At 44.5% G+C, this 21,471-nt stretch overlaps 1 protein-coding gene across 1 annotated transcript in view; it reads right to left on the reverse strand.

Moving 5' to 3' along the window:
- The window catches only part of KIF4A (kinesin family member 4A), a gene marked incomplete in the record, with an annotated part of 2,786,372 nt that overhangs the window by 921,314 nt on the left and 1,843,587 nt on the right, over nucleotides 1-21,471 (reverse strand). The window contains 1 exon segment of the mRNA XM_044057419.1: nucleotides 14,438-14,532. Coding sequence (XP_043913354.1) covers nucleotides 14,438-14,532 — 95 coding nt within the window.

Genomic DNA, 21,471 nt, shown 5'->3' on the forward strand with positions numbered 1-21,471 from the left:
AATCAGGGTGCTCCCACACCCTTCGACAAATCAGGTCTAAGAGTTCATCGAAGGGTGGAGACACCCAGGAGGCGGAAGGTTGAGCTCCGAAGACCTTGAGGAATACAGGCTCCTCCTCAGAGGGGGGCTTGGAAGGCCAGTCACCTCTCTGCCTCAAAATCTCCAGGATGTCGGAGAAGGAAACGCCATTGGAGAACGACTTAGGGGACCCCTCTGCATCATCGAGGTCGGTATCCGAAGTGATGGACTCGTCTTGGGAGTCTATGTGCTTCCTCTTGCACAACTTCTTCCTGGGAGGCTCCTCAGGCAGAGACTCTGAGAAGGCCCTCAAAGCTGGGGACCACTCATGGGGGTGTCCTCAGGCCTTCGAGCTCCGCTGTCCACTGACAGGGGGGCGTCAGAGGCTCTAGTCGGGGTGTATGGGGACGGAGTGGCCGATCCAAGTGATGTCACTGACGACCTAGCCAGTGCGCTCCTCATAGCCTCGAAGGCAGGTCCCCCCGAATCCGAGGACTGACCCATCTCAGAGACCACAACCGGAGTCAGGATCCCCCTAGCCAAAGCACCGAGGGGAGACTCGGGGACGACAGAAGTCCCGATGCATCCCCCTCGGTCCCGACCGAGGAAAAGCAAATGCTGAAACCAGATGACGGAACCGAAATGGTTGAAGCAGATGACGGCTCCGATAAACCCACCAGGGGTACCAGAGCCGGCGTAAGGACATCACTCGGCACCGAACACTCCGGCTCCGATGACACAATGCCCAGAGGAGGAATCATCGGTACCGAAAAAGAAATGGGCTCCGGAGCCGACTGGGTCGGAGCCGAAAACAATTTGGCTAACACCGGTGACTGAAGGAGCCTCTGAACCACCCTATCCACGTCCAAATCAGATAACCTAGAGCATTTGGAGGCAACTGAAGGAGATGAGGGTCTCCTACCTATTGATTCCTGTGTAACACTGGGTGACCGGCTCCGAATCGGCTCCAATATGATCAGAGCAGAGGTTGACTCCAGTACTACCGATACCTCCTGCGGCCCCGAAGACAATGGAGCCGAGGAAGCAGTACCCAAACCGGAGCTCCAGTACTGCGGCTCCAAAGCCAACAGAGCCGAGGAAGTTGCAACTATTTTCAAAATCTTCTCCGGGGGCTCTGAAGAACTAGATGGAGCCGGAGATAGTTTCTTAGTTCAGGTGGATTTGGACTTGCCAGTAGAAGCAGCAGTTTCTATATCCTCTTCAAAGGAGGGCTTGACCAGGCCCTTCAAAATCAGTTTATTTTTTCTTTCCTGCAGCACCCTGGAACTGAAGGAATGGCAGACATTGCAGGATTCCTGTAAGTGAATCGCGCCAAGGCAATAAACACAGATGGAATGGCCATCTGTGATCAACATTTTATAGGCACACTGAGCATTTTTTAAACCCGGAGGGTTTATGCTCCTTTTGCTCTTTAGACATGTCCAACAAATTCCAAAGACTCAACACAATAGGAAGGTGGGATACACTACAGGAACTCTAATTTAAATGCTCCTTAGGGATCGACGAGAGAAAACACTGAGAACAAGACGAAGGAGAGGACTAGGTCCCTCTAAATTAAACGGGCCTAGCCCGGCAAACACAAGGAAACCACACACACTCTTCACAAAACTCTAACAAGCTCAAAACACACACAAAACCCAATATAGCTATGAAAATAGCTTTTGTTTGACAGAAAGGTATAAAACTTTAGAAAGTTTAGTCAAAAAGGTACTTAGCCACACCCGAGCTCCAGACCACGTCCTAACTCAACGAGCGGCAAACGAGATCTGGGGGTTTGGGAGAGGTGCATCCTGAGATACGGGTTAGCCCAACCAATTAGAGACTTTGTGCTAGAAAATAGTCGGCCGGGTCGGAGCAGATTATCGGCTCCGAACCCATCAGTAATGAATGTAGGCGAGATAGGACCACATAACATCAAATCGTTTCCCTTTGCTATTATATAGCTTCCTGGTAGACAGTTTAAAAGAAGAAACTATAATATGTTGGACCGCGGGAGAGAAATCTTGAGACCTGGCTAATATGGGAATTGGAGCAGCCAAGCTGTCAGTTTTAGGGAGATGAGGGATGGATGAAGAACACTCCACGAATGAGTCAGAAGGATCTGGCATTGGGTCCAGGATCCATGGTTCTTCCACTCGATACTTCTGCAGGAAGGGGAACCAAATCTGACGAGGCCAAGACGGGGCTATCAAAATCACAGTCCTTCCCAGACCTTTGGCTTTCTGTATAAATTTGGGAATTGGTGAAAAGGCATATAGGAGGCCCGGGGCTAATAGAGTACGAGCACGTCCCTCGGGTTGCTCCCCGGTGGGGGATAAAGGGCAAAGTAGCTGCTGCATTTGGCATTCATCGGAGATGCAAATAGATCGCAAGGCTGGCCCCATCTGCGGAAAATCTTGTCCACCACCTGTTTGAGGGACCACTCGTAAGGCAACAGTATGGCCCTGCTCAGCTTGTCCGCTATCACGTTAGATGACCCGGGATGTGCATTGCTATTCGAAAGCACCCGGTGGATACAGCCCATTGCCAAATTCTTAGGGCCTCTCGGCATAAGGGATACGATCTGGTTCCCCCTTGCTTGTTGATGTACCAGACTACAGACATGTCTGTCTGAATAGCAACTGTCCCTGGAGGGAGACGGTCGTGAAAGTGTTGCAAAGCCAGGAACACCGCTCTCAGCTCCAGGACATTTATATTCAAATGTGATTCCATGCTTGACCAAGTACCTTGGAGAGTCTTCCCTGAAATAGCCCTCCCCCACCCTATCAGGGAAGCATCCATGGTCACTGTGGCTGTGGGTTGGGGAAGAACAAAGGAATGTCCAACTACTAATTGGTCGCTGTTCAGCCACCAATTGAGAGCCTTCCTGCAAATATTTAACAATCTCGTGTGACATGGGCAGTCATTGGTAAGACCACTGTGCGAAGAGTAGCCACTGGAGTATCTGCATGTGCATGCGCCCTAATGGGACTATCAGTGTGGCTGCCATTGTGCCTAATAGCTGCAATATCTGGGACGCAGGAGCTTTGTTCTGGGTTAACAGACAGGACAATTGACTTTTTAGAGATACGATTCTTGCTTGAGGCAACCTGATCCTTGAAATGATGGTCTAGCTCTGCTCCTATAAAAATAATACACTGCGAGGGCGATAATGCAGATTTTTCGAAGTTTAAGGTTATGCCCAACTGGGAACAAAGGTTGATAGTGTAGTCTCTTGCTTGGATTAGTTGATGCCTGGAGGTGGTGGTGAGGAGCCAGTCGTCCAGATATGGAAACACCCGGAATCCTAAATGTCTCACATGAGCCGTGACCACTGCCATACATTTGGTGAACACTCTGGGGGCTGTGGTGAGAACAAAAGGCAGGGCTCTGAATTGGTAATGACTGGCCCCCAGCCGGAAACGCAGGTGATCTCTGATGATCTGTCCATTTTGATGTGGTAGTAAACATCCTTGAGATCTATAGAGCACATCCAATTGCCAGTTTCTAAGAATGGAAGAATCCATTGAAGCGTGACCATCCAGAACTTTTCATTCTTGATGAAGGTGTTGAGTTTGCTGAGGTCTAGTATGGGCCTCCAGTCCCTTGTTTTCTTTGGAACTAAAAAGAACCGTGAGTAAGTTCCGGATCCTATCTGATCCACCGGGACTGGCTGGATGACTTATCTAGCAGGCTTTGGATTTCTGTGGCTGCTAGCTTTCTCAGACTGGGTGGAACGTCTGGAATCCTTGTACACATGGGGGGAAGTTTTGTAAGGGGAATGTAGTAACCTCTGGCAATGATGCTTTTTACCCAAGAATCTGTTGTAATGTTTAGCCAGGCGTTTGGGTATAAAGCCAAGTGACCCCCGACTGCCTCCAGAGAAGGACAGCCGGGTTTCCTTTCAGGAACGCTGATAGATGCCCCAAATAGGTAAGCAATACAAATTGTGGTAAAAAATACAAAAGAAAAGCAAACAACCATTTTTAGTTACCAGCAAATACTCCCCATAGGTAATAAAGGGTATATGCCCTAGGTAAATACCAGAAAGTAAGAGGGGAAGGAGGGAGGGTAACCTGGACTGCTGCAGTGTTTACACTCGAACATCTACATTTATGGTAGGTACAAAACTATACTATGTTCATCGTGTTACACTGCTGCAGTCATTACACTTGCATGGAATCCCAAAGCTGAGGTAGGGAGGCTGACTCTATAAGGCATTAGGGGTGGCTATAAGGCCCTGCAGAACAGCAGTGGCAAAGCCAGATCTGGATTTGGAGTATAAAGGCAAATGGTAATGTTTGGTGAAGGTATGCACAGAACTCCATGTTGCTGCTTCCAAAATGTCCTTGGTAGGTACTCGTCTGAGGTAGGCAGATGAAGTGGCTGTTGCCCTGGTGGAGTGAGATCTAATACTGCTAGGTACAGGTTTCCCATGGTGGGTATAGCAGAAACGTATACAGTGTCCTATCCATTTTTTAATAGTCTGCTTTGAAATGGCTTTTCCCTGTGCTCCTGCAGTGTATGCTACCAATAATTGCTCAGATTTTCTGAAAGCTTTGGTTTTGTCCAAGTAGAAGCATAACTGTCTGTGGATGTCCAAATAATGTAGTAGTCTCTCCCCTTTGTTCTGTGGTTTTGGATAAAAAGTTGGCAAGTGAATAGTTTGGTTTAGAGCCACACTTAGCAATGTGAGTGTCCCTGGGTCCCACTTGATACCACCGTTGGCATAAACGTAGGGTTGGTTCTTAAAGACATCCTGTCCTGGTGGAATATGAGGAAAGGTCCCACTGCCATTAGTGCCTGTAATTCTGAAACTCTTCGTGTTGATGTTATTGCCAGTAGCAGAGCAGTTTTTCAAGATATGTATTTTAATTCTGCTGTGTTAGCTGGCTCAAAAGGAGGTAAAGTTAATTTTTCCAAAACAAAATTAAAGTCCCAAGTAGGTGTTGGCGCTCTGCGGGGCGGTCTTATGTTTTTAGCCCCTCTAAGGTATTGTTGAGCAAATGATTAGAAAAAATTGGTGGATCCGTGTTGTAATGAGCAGATAGCCGAGGCGTGGATCTTGATGGATGAAAAAGAGAAGCCCTTGTCCAGCATCTCAGTCAAGTATTGCAGTGTCTGAGGAATGTTTGGGACTAGAGGGTCAAGGCTGTGCACTTGGTTCCAGGCACATAATCTCTTCCATTTATCAGAGTATGCTTTCCTGGTGCTAGGCCTTCTGGCCTCCAGAACTACATCCATAACAGCTTTGGAGAGAGGCATTGCTTGCTTGACTAACGAATTTTCCATGCAGCTAGATTTAAGGTCTTTAGCTGGCTGTGAAGTATCTGATTGTTGTGCTGAGTCAACAACTGTGGAATTTGTGGTAAAATCCAGGGTGGTTCTTGTGTCAAGTTCTTTAAGATTGGGTACCAGTGCTGGCGTGGCCAGTCTGGTGCAATCAATATTATTTCTGGCTCTTCCTGCCTGGCTTTTAGGAGTACCTTTGGAAGGAGAGGTAAAGGGGGGAAAGCATATACTTGTAGTTTTTTCCAGCTGAATGAGAGGGCATCCACTAACCATACTTGTGGATGGTAGCTCCTTGTGCAGAATTTCTGTAATTGGCAGTTCTTTGGGGTAGCAAACAGATCTATGTCCGGGCTCCACCATTTTTGTGTCATCATTCTAAATATTTGTGGGTTCAGTTCCCATTCATGTGGGTCCATAATGTTTTTGCTTAGGTCGTCTGCCAGTGTGTTTTTCTCTCCTGGCAGGAATTGTGCTAGCAGATGAACTTGGTAGTTTAGAGCTGTGTTCCACAAGGTCATGGCTGGTCTGTAGAGGGGGTAGGAGTGTGTGCCCCCTTGCTTGTTTATGTACCACATAACTGTGGTGTTGTCTGTCTAATAGTAATTGTCCTGGATGCAGTAGGTCCTTGAAAGCTATAGCAGCATTTTGTACAGCTAGCATCTCTTTTTGATTGATGTGGAAATGTCTTAGCTTTGTGGGCCACTTGCCCTGGATATATTTTCCTGCCATGTGTGCTCCCAGGCGTAATCCGATGCATCTGTTGTCAGTGTTTGCCTGGCTGTGGGTTGAGTAAAAGGCTGTCCCTTGTTGAGGTGACAAGCTTGTGCCCACCATCGAAACTCCTGTTGTAGGCAAGGAATTAGTGGTATAACTGTTTCCAAATTTTGACAGTGTTGAGACCATACACTTTAGGTACCATTGTAGTTTCCTCATATGCAGTCTGGCATATGGAATTAGTAGTATGCAAGATGCCATGTAGCCCAAGGCCTGCAGAATTTTTCTTGCAGGGAGTTGGGTCTTTGTTGCCATTAATTGAAAATATTGAGTCAGTTGTCCTTGCTTGTCTGGCGTGATGTAAGCCATCTGGGTCGTTGTGTTCAAGGTGGCACCCAGGAATATTATCTGTTGTGAGGGCACTAGTTTTGATTTCTTTTAGTTTACTGTGTACCCCAGGCAACTTAACTTTTTTACATACACCAGATGCTTTAGTAGAATGTCCTTGCTCTGTGCTTGAATCAGGCAGTCGTCCAGGTATGGATACATTTGAATTCCTTTTTGCCTGCAAAATGCAATTACTGGGGCCAGACACTTTGTGAAGACCCTGGGCGCAGTAGATAAGCCAAAGGGCAGTGCAGAGAATTGATAGTGCATTGAACCAGCTAGAAATCTGAGGTATCTTCTGCAATTTTGTCCGATAGGGACATGCAGGTATGCCTCTGAGGTCCAACGTCACAAGCCAAGCTTTCTTGCCCAGCATGGGAAGAAGCTGCTGTAGTGTCAACATCTTGAATTTCAGAACATCCAGGTTAGTGTTTAGTGTAGAAAGGTCCAGAATGGGTCTCCAGGCTTTGTCCTTTCTGGGAACTAGAAAGAGTCTTGAGTAAAATCCTTGCCCTTGTTCCTGTGGTGATACCTTTTGAATAGCTCTCATGTCCATGAGTGCTGTAATTTGTTTTTGAGCCTCTGCCCATTGATTTGGTGGCAGATTTGGCATTCCTTTTAGCCTTGGAAAAGGTGTGGAAATGGAAACCGTAACCTTGAGATACAATGTTGAGAACCCATTTGTCTTGGGTGATGCAATGCCAGTTGTGATAGAAAAGTGCCAGTTTTCCTCCTAAGGGGGCTGCCAAGAGAGCTGTTTGGCAGCTGTAGTGGAAAGTCATTGAGGTGTTTTTTTATAAAGTTGAGGCCCGTCTTCCCCTTCTTTTTGGCCTGGTGTGCCCCATTGTTGAGGCCTGTAAGGGCCTTGCGTCTGACCTCTACCTCTTGGATGTCTGCATCTGCCCCTTTGAGGTCTATCTGTGACTGGAAAGGACCAATTCTTTGTTGGCCAATTTCTGCTAAAACGAGGAGGCTGAACCTGCAAGAAATCTTTCACCGTTTGCATAGAATTTGCCTTATCCTCCATCATCTTTAATACCTCCTCTGCCTTAACTCCAAACAGCACATCCCGCTGCAAAGGTGCATCCAATAGTTTGACCATAACATCATCTTGTAACATATGTTCTTTTAACCAAGCATGCATTCTCATGACAGAGCCTGTAACTGCTGCTCTGCAAGAGGCCCCTAAGGAATCAAACCCACATTTCAAAGTATGTTTTCCTACTTGTTCATCTGCATGCAATAAATCCTGCATTTCTTTTAAGTTAGGAGGATCTGAATCTGGAAGCATCTTTTGTTTCAACTGAGACATAAAAAATTGCTGCTATTTTAGCATGTGAAACTGGCAATTCAAGACTCTCATTGCTAAAGTGGCAGACGTATATACCTTCTTTCCTCATCTGTCTAATGCTCTGGAATCTGTCAGAGGGAACTGGGTTTTTTGCTGATGAGGCCTTAATCCCTTTGGGTCCCTAAGAAATAGTTTCAGGGTCAGCAACACGGCTTTTGTACAGAAATTTGTGAGTCAGGGACTCTAATATCGATCAGGTTTAACTGGAGTTGGGGGTAAGGAGTCAGGATTCAAACTGGATTCAGTGTACACATCATCCACAATGTCTAAAACTGGTGGGATAGAAAGGGGTCTGCATTGCGGCAATAAAAGGAAGTCTGAATCTTTTCTTGGATTCTGAGTAATCCTGGCCTTCCCAATGGAAATGCTCTCTCATGGTATGTAAGGTCTCCCCCAAAGGAGTAATCCTCAGGCGGAGAGGCTGATGGAATTGATTCCTCAGCATAAGAATCCTCATAAGGGGGTAAAGAATATCCTAGGTCCGAGGAAGAGTCAGAGGAAATGGACACCTGGTCAGAAGATTCATAGTCTGCATCCTGCCTGGGCCTTTTATCAGGAGGGGGATGGGACCCCCTGATCAGGGTGATTAGGTCCTCGGCCATTTTTAGCATTTGTTTTTTAGGCATGGAAGCCTGTCCTGGAGAGAGTTGTGTCTGTTTCTTAGCCTTTAAGGGGGGCTTAGACTTAACAGAGGGTTTAATAGTTAAATGGGTAGGTCTGAAAAAACCCTCTGTAGCCGTGGATTGCTCAGCTACTTCGGTTTCCTCTGTAGGTTTAGGATCGGTAAACTGAAGGCCTAATGCAGCCGAAGGCCCAGCCAGCTCCACGTGGGAGTCGGAGGCGGTCTGTGGAAGCGGTCATCAGGGGCTGCGTAGGCACCTCGCTGAAAACTGGAGAACTGGCGACTGGCCTAGAAGAGGCCTCGTCGCCCGTTTTGGGCCTTGGATGCCTGTCCTTGCACTTTTTATGCATTGCGGTCGTCGGAATTTCCGACGGCATGGTGTAAGTGAATTTTCTACCAAAATAATGTCGGGCAAAATCAAACAGACGTTTAATGGTGCGCTGCTTAAACCTAGCACAAAACCGACAACCAGTGACGTCGTGGTCAGGGCCTAGGCATGGAATACAATAGGAGTGGAAATCCTTATCCTACAAGAAATACAGTTAATAACTTTTACTGACATCAGTCTGAAGCAAGAAAAAGTTTCCCCAACGGGGTACTTAGCTTTTTTAAAAGACTTCGGTTCTGGATTCGGAATGAAAATCTCAGGAGTCGGCCGACCGGCACTTGCAAACTGCTTCTGCTTCGGGCACCGCACAGCAAGAAAGACTGAAGAAAATGGCGTCGGCTGCATCTTATATACCCCTGTCGCACTGACGTCAGAGTGGAGGCGACACAACAGACGCCGGACCAAGACTTTGGAACTCTGGCCGACTGCGAGACCGCCTGACGGCAAGATAACCCAAGTATAATGACTGCAGCAGTGTAACACGATGAACATCGAGGCCCTTTAGGGGGAGGGGAAGAAAGATCCAAGGAGGTAGTGGTCTTAGCAGATATGACCTTCTTCATGGCATCGAAGGCACCAGAATCCCGGTCCAAGAAGTCTGTCGGCTCCGAAGAGGCCGGCAGCTTTCCCGAGCAGAGACCCCCCGCTCCAATCCAGAGGACTGCACCGAAGCCCCAAGGGGAAGGGTCAAAACCGAAGTATCGGTCCAACTCTCCACCCGGAGCCAGCGAGGGACTGTCGGCCCCGAGACTCCCCGGTTGGAACAGAGGAGATCAAGGTCGATGGAGCCGAGAGAGGTGGATCAAACCTCGGCTCAGAGGGCTCTACCAACATCTGTTCCGTCTGGCCCACCTCCGAAAGCTCGATTGGCTTCGGAGGAGAAGGGGAAGAAATTATGGTTGGGGTTTCAGGATTCGAAGCTAAGTGGCTTGAAGTGGACAGAATTTTGGCCAGGGCCGGGTTCTCTAACAGCCTCAACCACTCTGTCCAGGTCCACATCAGAAAGCCTCGAAGAATGTGTCGAGGGATGGGTCGAAGGAGCCGAAGATGGTACCGATTGAAGAATTGGAGACTGAGGAGTCTCCAATATCGGATCCACAACTGGGCTCCAAGGTAAAGGATCGATACACGGCTCCAAGGGCTGTGGAGCCGATGCACAAACCATACCAGAGGAACTCTGAGCCAATGACTTGGGCTCCGAGGATCCCTTGGAAGACTTTGTCCCCTTCGAAGCCTTGGAAGAGAGGTCGGCCTCGTCTAAAGAAGCCTGAAATTCAGGCTTCAGAAGTGCCCTACCTACCAGCTTCCTGCGCCTTTCCAAGAGAACCCTGGCGCTAAAGGAGTGGCAGATAGAGCACACCTCTTGTAGGTGAACAGAACCCAAACAGTACATGCATGTGGAGTGGTTGTCTGTAACAGACATTTTTTTTACCATGCTCACACCTTTTGAATCCTGACTTGTTTTTCTGACATGTTAACAATATAAATTCAGGTCCATGAATTCTCAGTATAATAGCAAAAACACAACAGTTATCGATCTAAATATTAACTACAATACTTATTTCACTAAGTAAGCTTTTTACAGGATATATGTCAGAATATATATATAACTACCTAAGATTATATGAGGAAGAAAAGAGAGCACACACACAAGAGCTGACAGAGCCCTATCACGCCCAAACAGATGAGAGGCCTAAAAAGATCTGAAGAGAAATGCTTCAAAAAATTTAACCAGAGCTAAACAAACAGGCTATAGCCTAATACTGTAGAATATCACTTCTATTTTAACAATACAAAATACTATTATTCAGAAAAATCTTCTATAAATATAGAAAAAATAAGTCACTGGCCCGAGCTTCCTCCGACGAGCTGTAGATCCATTGCAGTGGCAAACTAGATCTGGGGATATACAGTAGAGCATCATGAGATATACACTAGGTCTCGAGCTTCTCTAAGAGTCTGAGCTTGAAAAGCGGCCAACTCTGAGCAGAGGAATCTGCTCCGAACCCACGTGCAAGAACAAAATGGCGAGATCGAACTTCACATTATGCTTTCTCTGAAGTAAGAGTCTGTAATCTAATTATTGCCATTATTTAGTAAGCCATTATTTTAAGTATAATCCACCACCTTTTCTCCCTAAATCACAAGTTTTAGGAAGGATTATGAGGCTCAAATCTACATTTTGAGCCAAAACCAGGAACCTCCATGAAAAATAGGGAGCATTGAGAGGTAAGCTGCTGTCAATTCTCTCCAGAGATTCACTTCATCAATTCGATCAATGTGTCTTAAATCCTATAAAGTTTCACCAAATTATGTCAACTGTAGGAGTTACAAAGCCTAAATCTGCACCACTGGTACCTGTTGTGTGTGCAAGGGGTGAATGCCTCGTCATTAGTGCTTATGGCGAACACACACTATTGTCTAGGGTTATGACGGACACCTACCATACTTAAATAAGCTTTACGCCACCTGCTACTGAAGAGTTATCAATAACTCCCTAAGACATTGTTCACCTCAGTCTGAGCCCAGTACATTCTAGTGCAATCTTAATAACCAGGACTTGCTCCAACTATTTTCACAGACACACACATCTCACTTGTCTGACTATTAGTAGGGGTATGCAGCCACTGTGCTGTTCAAATGTCGACTGGAATGTAATTTCCACCCACATGGAACACGAAGACGTAAACAATCGCAGCTTCTGTGTCTGTGCTACTGGACGTAAAGGGCTTTCAAGAACGCCCTTTAAAAAAAAACAACTTTTTTTTAATTAAAAGAAAAGATGTTATTTTTCCCAGACAATACAGTGCAGCCTCCATTTTGCGGACAGTCCAACAGAATTCCGGATGGTTACCAACCCTATGACCAAGGATTTATAATGTATAGCTACACCCAGATTCAGACTGCGGCGGTGATGCTGCACTAGCGTTGTCGCCTCAGTTAGACGTTGCCCATTCGATTCTCAGAGCGTCTTCTGTGTGGCGACATGCGTGAATGGGCGTTCCTTCGTTGAAGGTTGTGTGTTAGGCCTGGCAAGCCAGCACGCAAAATCTACTGCCAATCATTAGCGGACTGGAGTTCCACTGTGGCGATCCCTAACCAGGAAAAGCCGAAAGACAAAAAGCTACATCCAGAGTCAGAACCTTTTTGACTACAAGCACAGGCCTGCTGAGTAATAGGCTTCTTGCCAATCTGCTCACTGCTGAAACCACTGACGGCAAGTCTGACTGAAGAATTCAGATAAGTAGTCATGCCTTAAGCTGAAGTAAGCAGTCTCAGAGTTTTCTGCACCAAGGCTTCTAGAACCTGAAATCACATGCTTCTTATTCACCCAACAGGTAACAGTTTTATTATTGTATTTCTCAAGTTTCTAATGATGCTGAGGTAATTGTGCAGACAGCTCTTTTAGCTCTGTAACTTGCATTACCTGCTCACAAGCTGCATTCTTCATTCATGTGCTCCAAGCATTAACAGCAGTCGTGGACCTTGAAACATTCACATCTTCCAGTTCAAAAATCTTAAAACTTTAATAGCCAAATTAGGTAATACTTTACACAATACAGTACAAAATAAAATGCAGAAGAGTTGCCAAAGCAGGCATTTATTCTCTGGAAGTCACCTGGAAAAGAATAAAAGGCTAATTTAAAAAAAAAAACTGATCAGTACATCCAGCTCCTCCTTTCAGACTGCACGCTGAACCCACTGCTTATAGCAGAAGATATATTCAGCTTATTGGGGACAACTGTAAAAGCATTGGAAATCAGAACTGAAGATGGATGTCCACCTTCAGCAAATTCTTGGAGTTGAATGCTTACTGTTCAAGAAAAATGCCAGTAGTAATCTCACCTTCTTTGTTTCTATGACAGAGTTTGATTAAAATAAAAAATGAAATGAGATGGTGGTAATGGAAGCAATACAGGGTGAAATTAAGGCAGGCCACTGTCCAGCTCGATTAGTGCTTGGTGGTGGCGGTGGTGGTGGGGGTGCAATGAATCTAACCAGACTGCATATCCCTGTCTCAGAAGACTTAAAAGCAGCCTGCAGTGGCATTTCAACATCTGAATGGCTGCTAGAACTGATATCTTTATTACAGTAGCGCTTTAATTCACTCCCCAAGAAGTAAGTGGCAACTTGTCAACTAGAATTGTTCGTCTTTCGGCTTTTCCCGGTAAGGGGTCACCACAGCAGAACTCCGGTCCGCTAATGATTGGTAATAGATTTTTACGAAATGCTGAGGTGCCAGCTCAACGTTCAACCTTCAACAAAGGCACGCCCATTTACAGATGCATGTCTTTCGAAAGCTACCCAACTAGAGGGGTATATACTACTTGTGAATTCAAGGACAACTGACTTTCAAAAAAGTTAAAACACAAAACAGAACATCAGGAAGATATAACAATGAATTATGTACCATTTTTGCTGATCTGCCTCTGTGCTGCTGTGAATTCACTCTCCAGAGTTTTGCTTTGGTAATGATTTTTTTTTTTTGTGCATGCAGGTTTATTTAGGTGATGAGCAACTGTCAATCTCAAACATCCATTTTCCTTAACTGTATTATAGATTATGCTGTAAGTTTACTGCATGTATGTGAAGAAAACACATGCAGTAAACATACAGCATAATGCTAAGTTAAGTGCACTTTCTGCCTTTGGATTGTGTTCATACCTGAAAATGGGTATATCTTCAATATACCACAACCAGAGAGGTGGTTATTGCTATTATACAATGACATTATTTAAGAAAAAAAATTACTTACTTTTCTTAAATAATGTCTTTGTATAACGGCTCATTACTGTTCATCCGCCAGTGGTGCTATACTGCTTCCATGTGTTGATATACTGCTCATGCATATGGGACTTGCGTTCCCACGCACACCCAGTATATCAATGCAAAACCAGGGGTTGGGAGGGTGGCCTAATGGTTAAGGTGTTTGCTTTACAAACGCAAGGTGTAGGGTTGGAGTCTTATAAGGGATAAGTGGCTAGGCTTACAATGGTTCGCAATGGCAGTTAGCCTAGTACTAACCTATGAACCTTTGAAATGGAAGCAATGGAGAAGAGAGTCTCTGTTGCTCCGTTTATTTTTTTAATAAAAAAAAAAAGTTTTGGACACCTTATACCAACGGAAAAAAGTTTGGGCGACCGGATCTTTTTCCATTGGTATATTGTGGGATTTACAACGGGCACGCTGGCAATCAGCACACATGTTTTGGAATATTAATGGGGGGGGGGGGGTCACTGCATAATCAATATTTATCAAAACATTGGGGCCAGCATGTTGCAAGATGGTAGGAATCTTTGAATAGTCTTACAATAATATGGACAAGAGAGAATATTAACAGTAACAGCTGCAGTTTCCTTTGCCAAGGATTCATAAAAAAAAATTATGGCTGAATACTTCAGAGTGAAAAATCAATGCCGTGGACAACTTTAGATGATACTGTACATGAAAATCTAAAATTATGGTAGGATAGTTCAAGTATACAGTACATGAATGCATCAATAATCACACTGAAGGAAAAAAGGACAAGAATTTATATTGCATCAACAATTCACTGCAGTCATCATCTAGCTATTTAAACAATTTTCTGAAAGCATTCACTTACTACAAAGATCATAACACAAACACTTGCTATTATAACCAAACAAAATGTAATTTACTATACCTGAGATTTATCTCAGTCTCCAGGCTCTCAATTCTTTTGTCAGTTGAGTTATTGTCATCCATAGCTTCAAGTTCTGCTACACAACACGTTCGACGCTGAATAACAGGGAAAAGGGTAATGTAATTTCTTTTCCACTTTTAGATCTATATAACTCCAATAAATTACACATTAGTCTTAAATCGGGAATACTTTTTAAGCTACATCATCTTAAAGAATGTTATGAAAAAGATTATAAAACTACAGTGTAATATAGAAGGTACTTGGTTATTTCCAGACAAATGATTGAAGTTCATTTGAGAGAGAGAAGCTGACCAAACAGAGCACATTTACATTTCTGAGGCAGATAACCTTGGTGAGAGAAGCTGACCAAACAGAGCGCATTTACATTTCTGACAACCCCTTGGAACTACATTACAGAGAAGGGTGCCAAGGCTGCTCTTTTCCAGTATGTGTTTTAGGGAAGGAAGCAAAGTTGACCCACCAATAACTAAATAAAAAAATTAAAATAAACTAGGTAATGCAGCCATATTCCAGTATTAATGCATGGAGGTGCTAAACCATTCCAGCAGATATCAAAGAAAGATTTGAACAGATGCCGATCAAATCTGAGTTAATATTCAATGACAGTTGTCCTGGCAGCTTTTCATAACAGAAAGTCCTCCTAAGGGAGCACATCTTGTCTTAATGTCTACTAGCATCAGTTAGCAGTAGCCCTATTTAAATGCAATATTGTAAAAAAAAAAACATTTTCAGTTCTTGTGGAAGAAATTCTGAAATGAAACTTAAAACAGTAAATTTACTAGTAGATATAATGTTAAATGCAGTGCAGCTCTGTAAAAGTAAAATTACAATTCCCTGAACCATTCTCTGAAATCATTATGTACATAAAGGCAAATGGCAGAATAATATGCGCTCTTGGCTTGGCAGTTTGATAAATTAGTTTTAAAAATGCTACCTTTTTTTCTCATACTGAAAAATATGACCGTGACAGATTCATAAACGAATACTTGAGAATAAAAAGGCAGACCCTCAGAGAAGGTAAAATAAATACTGATTATTTTTGGTATGGCACAAAATCAACAGGCGCACAAAATAGCAAAGTTAGCTAGCCAGATGCAATAAGCAAAAGACTGAAAAGGAGGACTTGGCTAGGCCCAGCAGAATAAAAAATATAAATGGTCTTCCAGCAAAAATAAATAAAAGAGAAACTAAACGGGATATCAAACAATTATCAATATGAAAACAGAACCAACAGAAGGAATACTAAGTGGAAGAACTCCCAGAAACAGTTTGAGAAATTCGCTTCAATACTTCATGAAGAACGTGCTGAAGTCGCTAAAGATTCCCCCACTCGCCATTCTACAAAGAAAATCCACAGAATGAGCAAAACAGTTTGAAAATGAAGAGTACCATGTTTTAGCTAAGATGCATTTTTTTAACATAGCAGTCAATCATGCGTGTCAAAATAAAGATAAAAAAAGAAATTAAGTACTTACCATAACTGTTGTCCATTTTCATTCTTCAGCTGCTGGGTTCGGATCCGATCCTTGGATCCAGCTTTGCAGTTACTATAAAGTACAGTTGTGTACACCTACCATAAATGTAGATGTTCGAGTGTCTTCACTGTTGCAGTCATGACTGTAGGGTTCTCCCCTGCCGGCAGGCAGCCCTCGGTCGGCCAGAATCCCAAAGTCTGGGTCTGGCATCGGCTGTTCAATCACGCTCCCTGACGTCAGAGCGCCAGGAGTACAAACCTGACAGCCGACGCCATCTTCTCCAGTTTTTCTTGCCCCAGATGTCAGGAGTCCCAAAATGAAATAGGTCCCATAACCTTTGCAAATACACCTCAGAAGAATGGTGAAAAAAGGAAATACACAAAAGTAAAAATAAGAGGGGACAGGAGGGAGGGAAACCCAGACTACAAAAGTGAAAACACTCGAACATCTACATTTATGGTAGGTGTACACAGCTGTACTATGTTCATGTTTCACTGTTGCAGTCATGACTGTAGGGTAGAATCCCAAAGCTGAAAGAAAGGGAGGTGGTCATAAAGAGGAAGGGGCGGCTAAAAGGCCCTGCAAGACTGCAGAGGCAAAGCCTGCCCTAGATTTAGAGTAGAGAGGTAGATTGTAGTGCTTATAAAATGTATGCACTAACTCCAAGTAGCAGCTTCCAAAATGTCCTTGGTAGGATCTCCCCTGAGGAAGGCCGCAGAAGTGGCAGCAGCTCTGGTAGAATGAGTCCGTATACTCCCTGGGATTTGCTTTCCATGGTAAGAATAACAAAATCTGATTCCATGAGCAATCCATTTAGAAATGGTCTGTTTTGAAATGGCTTTACCTTGGGAACTTGAAGCATAAGAAAAAAACAATTTTTCTGATTTTCTGATGTCCTTGGTTCTGTTCAGGTAAAAACGTAGTTGTCTGTGTACATCCAAGGAATGTAAGATCCTTTCCCCTTTATTTTGAGGAGTGGGGAAAAAAATTGGCAAGTGTATAGTTTGATCTAAAGCCACTTTGGAAAACACCTTAGGCATGAAGGTAGGATTAGTCCTCAAAGATACCCTGTCTTGATGAAAAATAATATATGGTTCCACAGCCATAAGAGCTTGTAACTCTGAAACTCTCCTGGCAGAGGTTAGAGCTAACAGTATAGCTGTCTTCCAAGATAAAAACTTGGAGTCAGAAGAGGCAGCCGGCTCAAAAGGAGGCAAGGTTAGTTTTTCCAAAACATAGTCAAGATCCCAAGCAGGAATGGGAGGAGATCTAGGAGGTCTTAAGTTCTTAGCTCCTCTGAGAAAATGTCTCATGAGCTGGTGGGAAAAGATGGGAGGGTCTGTATTATAATGAGCAGAAATAGCAGAGGCATGTATCCTAATGGAAGAGAAAGAGAGACCCTTATGTAAGAGATCTGTCAAGTAAAGTAAAATTAAAGTAATGTTAGGAAGAAGAGGATCAGAATCCTGAGCCTGCATCCAGGAACAAAATCTTTTCCATTTTCCTGCATACGATTTTCTAGTGCTAGGACGTCTGGCTTCTAAAATGACATCCATAACCTGCTTGGGCAGTAAAGAAGAAATCAAAGGCCCTGGATTAACCAGGCCGCCAGGCTGAGAGTTCTGACATGAGTGTAGAACCTGACCCTGATGTTGGGACAGAAGGTTCAGAGACTGAGGTAAAACCCAAGGGGGCTCCAGGCATAAGTTTTTTAGAGTTGGATACCAAAACTGCCGAGGCCAATTTGGAGCAAGCAAGATTATCATCTTGGGCTTGTCCTGTTTTATCTTCAATAAAACCCGTGGAAGAAGTGGAAAAAGAGGAAGAGGCGGAAAAACATATACCGAGAGGTTCCTCCAACTGAATGACAGGGCGTCCACTTTCCATGCTTCTCTGTGGAAAGTCCTGGTGCAAAAATTCTGTAGTTGATGATTGAGATGGGATGCAAAGAGGTCTATGTGAGGACATCCCCAGACTGCTGTTATCATCCTGAATATTTTGGTGTCCAGCATCCACTCGTGTGGATCCGAAAGGTTTCTGCTCAGACTGTCTGCCAGGAAGTTTTGTTTCCCTGGTAAAAACTGAGCTTGAAGATCCAGATTGCAAGCTAGAGCTGTGTTCCATAGATCCATGGCTAGTCTGCAAAGGGGGTAGGAATGAGATCCCCCTTGCTTGTTTATGTACCACATAACTGTGGTGTTGTCTGTCCGTATTAGCAGTTGTCCTGGTTGTAAAATATTCCTGAAGGCCAATAGAGCTTTCTGAATGGCTACCATTTCCTTCAAATTGATATGCAGGTGCTTCTGATCCTTTGTCCAAAGGCCCTGCAAACAATTGCCCTGAAAATGGGCTCCCCAAGCATAATCCGAGGCGTCCGTGGTTAGAATCTGAGAGGCAGGAGGCAGACGGAAGGGCTTCCCTTTGTTCAGAGCACATGCCCTGGACCACCAAAGAAATTCCTTTTGAAGGCAAGGAAGGACGGAGGTCAGTATGTCTAAACTGTGGCAATGCTGAGACCATACACTTTTTAGGTACCACTGTATTTTCCTCATGTGTAGTCTTGCATATGGTACGAGAAGGATGCAGGAGGCCATGCAACCCAAAGCCTGCAGGAATTTCCTTGCAGATAGTTGAGTTAGAGTTGCCAAGGTTCTGAAAGTTGAAGCCAGCTGTAATTGTTTTTCGGATGTCAGAAATGACATCTGGGTTGTGGTGTTTAGAAGTGCACCCAGAAAAGTTATCTGTTGTGATGGGGTCAAATTTGACTTTTTTATGTTTACAGAGAATCCCAGGAACTTGAGGAGGTTCTGTACAAATTCTAGATGCCGGAGTAAGACATCCTTGCTGTCTGCCTGAATTAGACAATTGTCCAGATAAGGGTAAATTTGAATTCCCTTGAGTCTGCAGTAAGCTACCACTGGAGCCAGGCATTTGATGAAGACCCTGGGCGCAACAGACAATCCAAAGGGCAGTGCAGAGAATTGAAAGTGCCTCCATCTGGCCTTGAACCTGAGGTATTTTCTGTGATCCTGCCTGATGGGAATGTGTAAATATGCCTCCTTTAAATCCAAAGTTACCATCCATGCATCTTTGGACAGCATTGGAAGTAGCTGCTGTAGAGTAAGCATCTTGAATTTTGGAATCACTAGAAAGGTGTTCAAGACCGACAGATCCAGAATGGGTCTCCATGAGTTTTGCTTCCTTGGGACTAGAAAGAGCCTTGAATAAAAACCTTTTCCCATCTCTGAAAGAGGAACCAGTTCTATGGCATTCATAGCCAAAAGAGCTTCTACCTGGTTTAAGGCCTCCGTCCATTGATGTTTTGGAAGGTCTGGCCATCCACTTGGCCTTGGCAAGGTATGAAAATGGAATTTGTAACCTCTTAAAACCACATCCAAAACCCATTTGTCTTGGGTTATTTGAGTCCAATTTTGATAAAAAAAGAGAGTTTTCCTCCGAGAGGGGCTTCCAGGCAAGAAGTTCCTGTAGCCCAACAGAGGGAGTCATTGAGTTTGTTTCCTTTGAGATTGTGACCTGTCCTCTCCTCCTCTAGGGGTGGAAGCAGTCCACTGTCTTGGTCTATAAGCAGCTTGTGTTTGAGGCCTCCCTCTGGAACGTCTATATCTATCCCTCTGAGGCCTGTCTGAAGTGGGAAAGGACCAATTTTTTGAAGGCCAATTCCTGCTACATCTAGGTGGCTGTACTTGTAAGAAATCTTTAACTGTTTGCATGGATTTCGCCTTATCCTCCATCTTTTTAATCACCTCTTCAGCTTTTGATCCAAACAAAACATTATGCTGAACAGGAGCATCCAATAATTTAGCCTTTACTTGTTCAGGTAAATTTTGTTCCTTTAGCCATGCATGCCTTCTAATGACTGTGCCAGAGGCCGCAGCCCTACAAGAAGCCTCCAAGGCATCAAATCCACAGTGTAAACCATGCTTCCCAACCTGTTCAGAGGCATGCAATAAAGTCATGTAATTCCTTATCATCTGCACAGGCAGAAATGGAAGTAAGCTTTTGTTTTAAGACAGACAAGAGAAATTGCTGGTATTTAAACATATGAAACTGACAGTTTAAAGCCCTAATGGACAAAGTAGCAGAAGTGTACACCTTTTTGCCCCATCTTTCTAAGGATCGAGAATCCTTTTCAGTAGGAATGGGATTTTTGGCAGAAGCGGCCTTAACCCCCTTAGGACCCTGAGAAATGGTTTCAGGGTCAGCAGAAGGGTTCTTGTAAAAAAAACTAATGGGAATCAGGAACCCTGTAATATCTATCAGGCTTAACAGGAGCAGGAGGAAGAGAGTCAGGGGTTAAATTAGCCTCCGAAAAGGCATCATCCACAATATCCAAAACAGGAGGAATAGCCAGGGGTCTATGTTGGGGAAGAAGAAATTCCCTCAGTCTTTTCTTGGATTCCGAATACTCCTGTCCTTCCCAGTGGAAATGTTCCCTCATTTCATGCAAAGTTTCCCCAAAGTAAGTAAATCCTCCGCCATCTTGAGTAACTGTTTCTGTGACTTGGGAGCCGGTTCAGAAGAGACCTGTGTTGAAGCCTTTGATTTAGAAGGAGTCTTTGCCTTTGTCTTTGCCTTTATTAGTAGCTGAGTAGGCCTGAAAACCCCTTCGGAAGCCGGTACCTGCACAGCGGCTCCGGACCCATCCGAAGGAGCGTTGTCCGAAGGTCCTGCAACAGAAATATTTAAAGGCCTGGTTGGCTCCTCATGAGAGTCCGTTTCGGCAGTCGGTTCTGAAATGGCCGACGACAGGGGCTGCAAAAGCGCCTCACTGACTACGGCCGAACCTGAAGCTGACTCCGCTTGTGCGCTATCAGATTTGGACCTCGGAGGCCTGTCGTTATCCTTGTGACGTTTGTGAACTCCGGTAGCCGGGACCGTGTCCGACATTTTGTAGTTAAAGCGCCTACCGAAGTAATGAAAAGCAAAATCGTACCTTCGCTTAATTGTACGTTGATTGAATCTAGCACAAAACCAACAACTAGCTACGTCGTGGTCAGGGCCTAAGCAAGGAATACAGTAAGAATGAAAATCCTTATGAGGTATTTGCTTCCCACATGAAATACAATTATTAACTTTTTCTGACATCGGAGTGGAGCAAGAAAAAAGTTTCCCCAACGGGGTACTTAGCTTTGAGTGGAGAAGAAAGTCTTCAAACTTAAGTATATCAGAAAAATTTGTCAGGAGTCAGCCGACCGGCACTTGCGAACTGCTATCACCGCACGGCAAGAAAGACTGGAGAAGATGGCGTCGGCTGTCAGCTTTGTACTCCTGGCGCTCTGACGTCAGGGAGCGTGGTTGAACAGCCGACGCCGGACCCAGACTTTGGGATTCTGGCCGACTGAGGGCTGCCTGCCGGCAGGGGAGAACCCTACAGTCATGACTGCAACAGTGAAACATGATGAACATCCCATCAAAAAACTCTCAAGCTCACCCATACACAACGCAACAACCCTTAACATATCTCAGATCTTGTTTGCTATTTTACATAAAGTAGAAAAAATACTAACAGAATAAGCC

Source organism: Protopterus annectens, chromosome 15.part0 (assembly GCF_019279795.1).
Source record: "Protopterus annectens isolate FY-2018-M chromosome 15.part0, PAN1.0, whole genome shotgun sequence".
NCBI classification, from domain to species: domain Eukaryota; kingdom Metazoa; phylum Chordata; order Ceratodontiformes; family Protopteridae; genus Protopterus; species Protopterus annectens.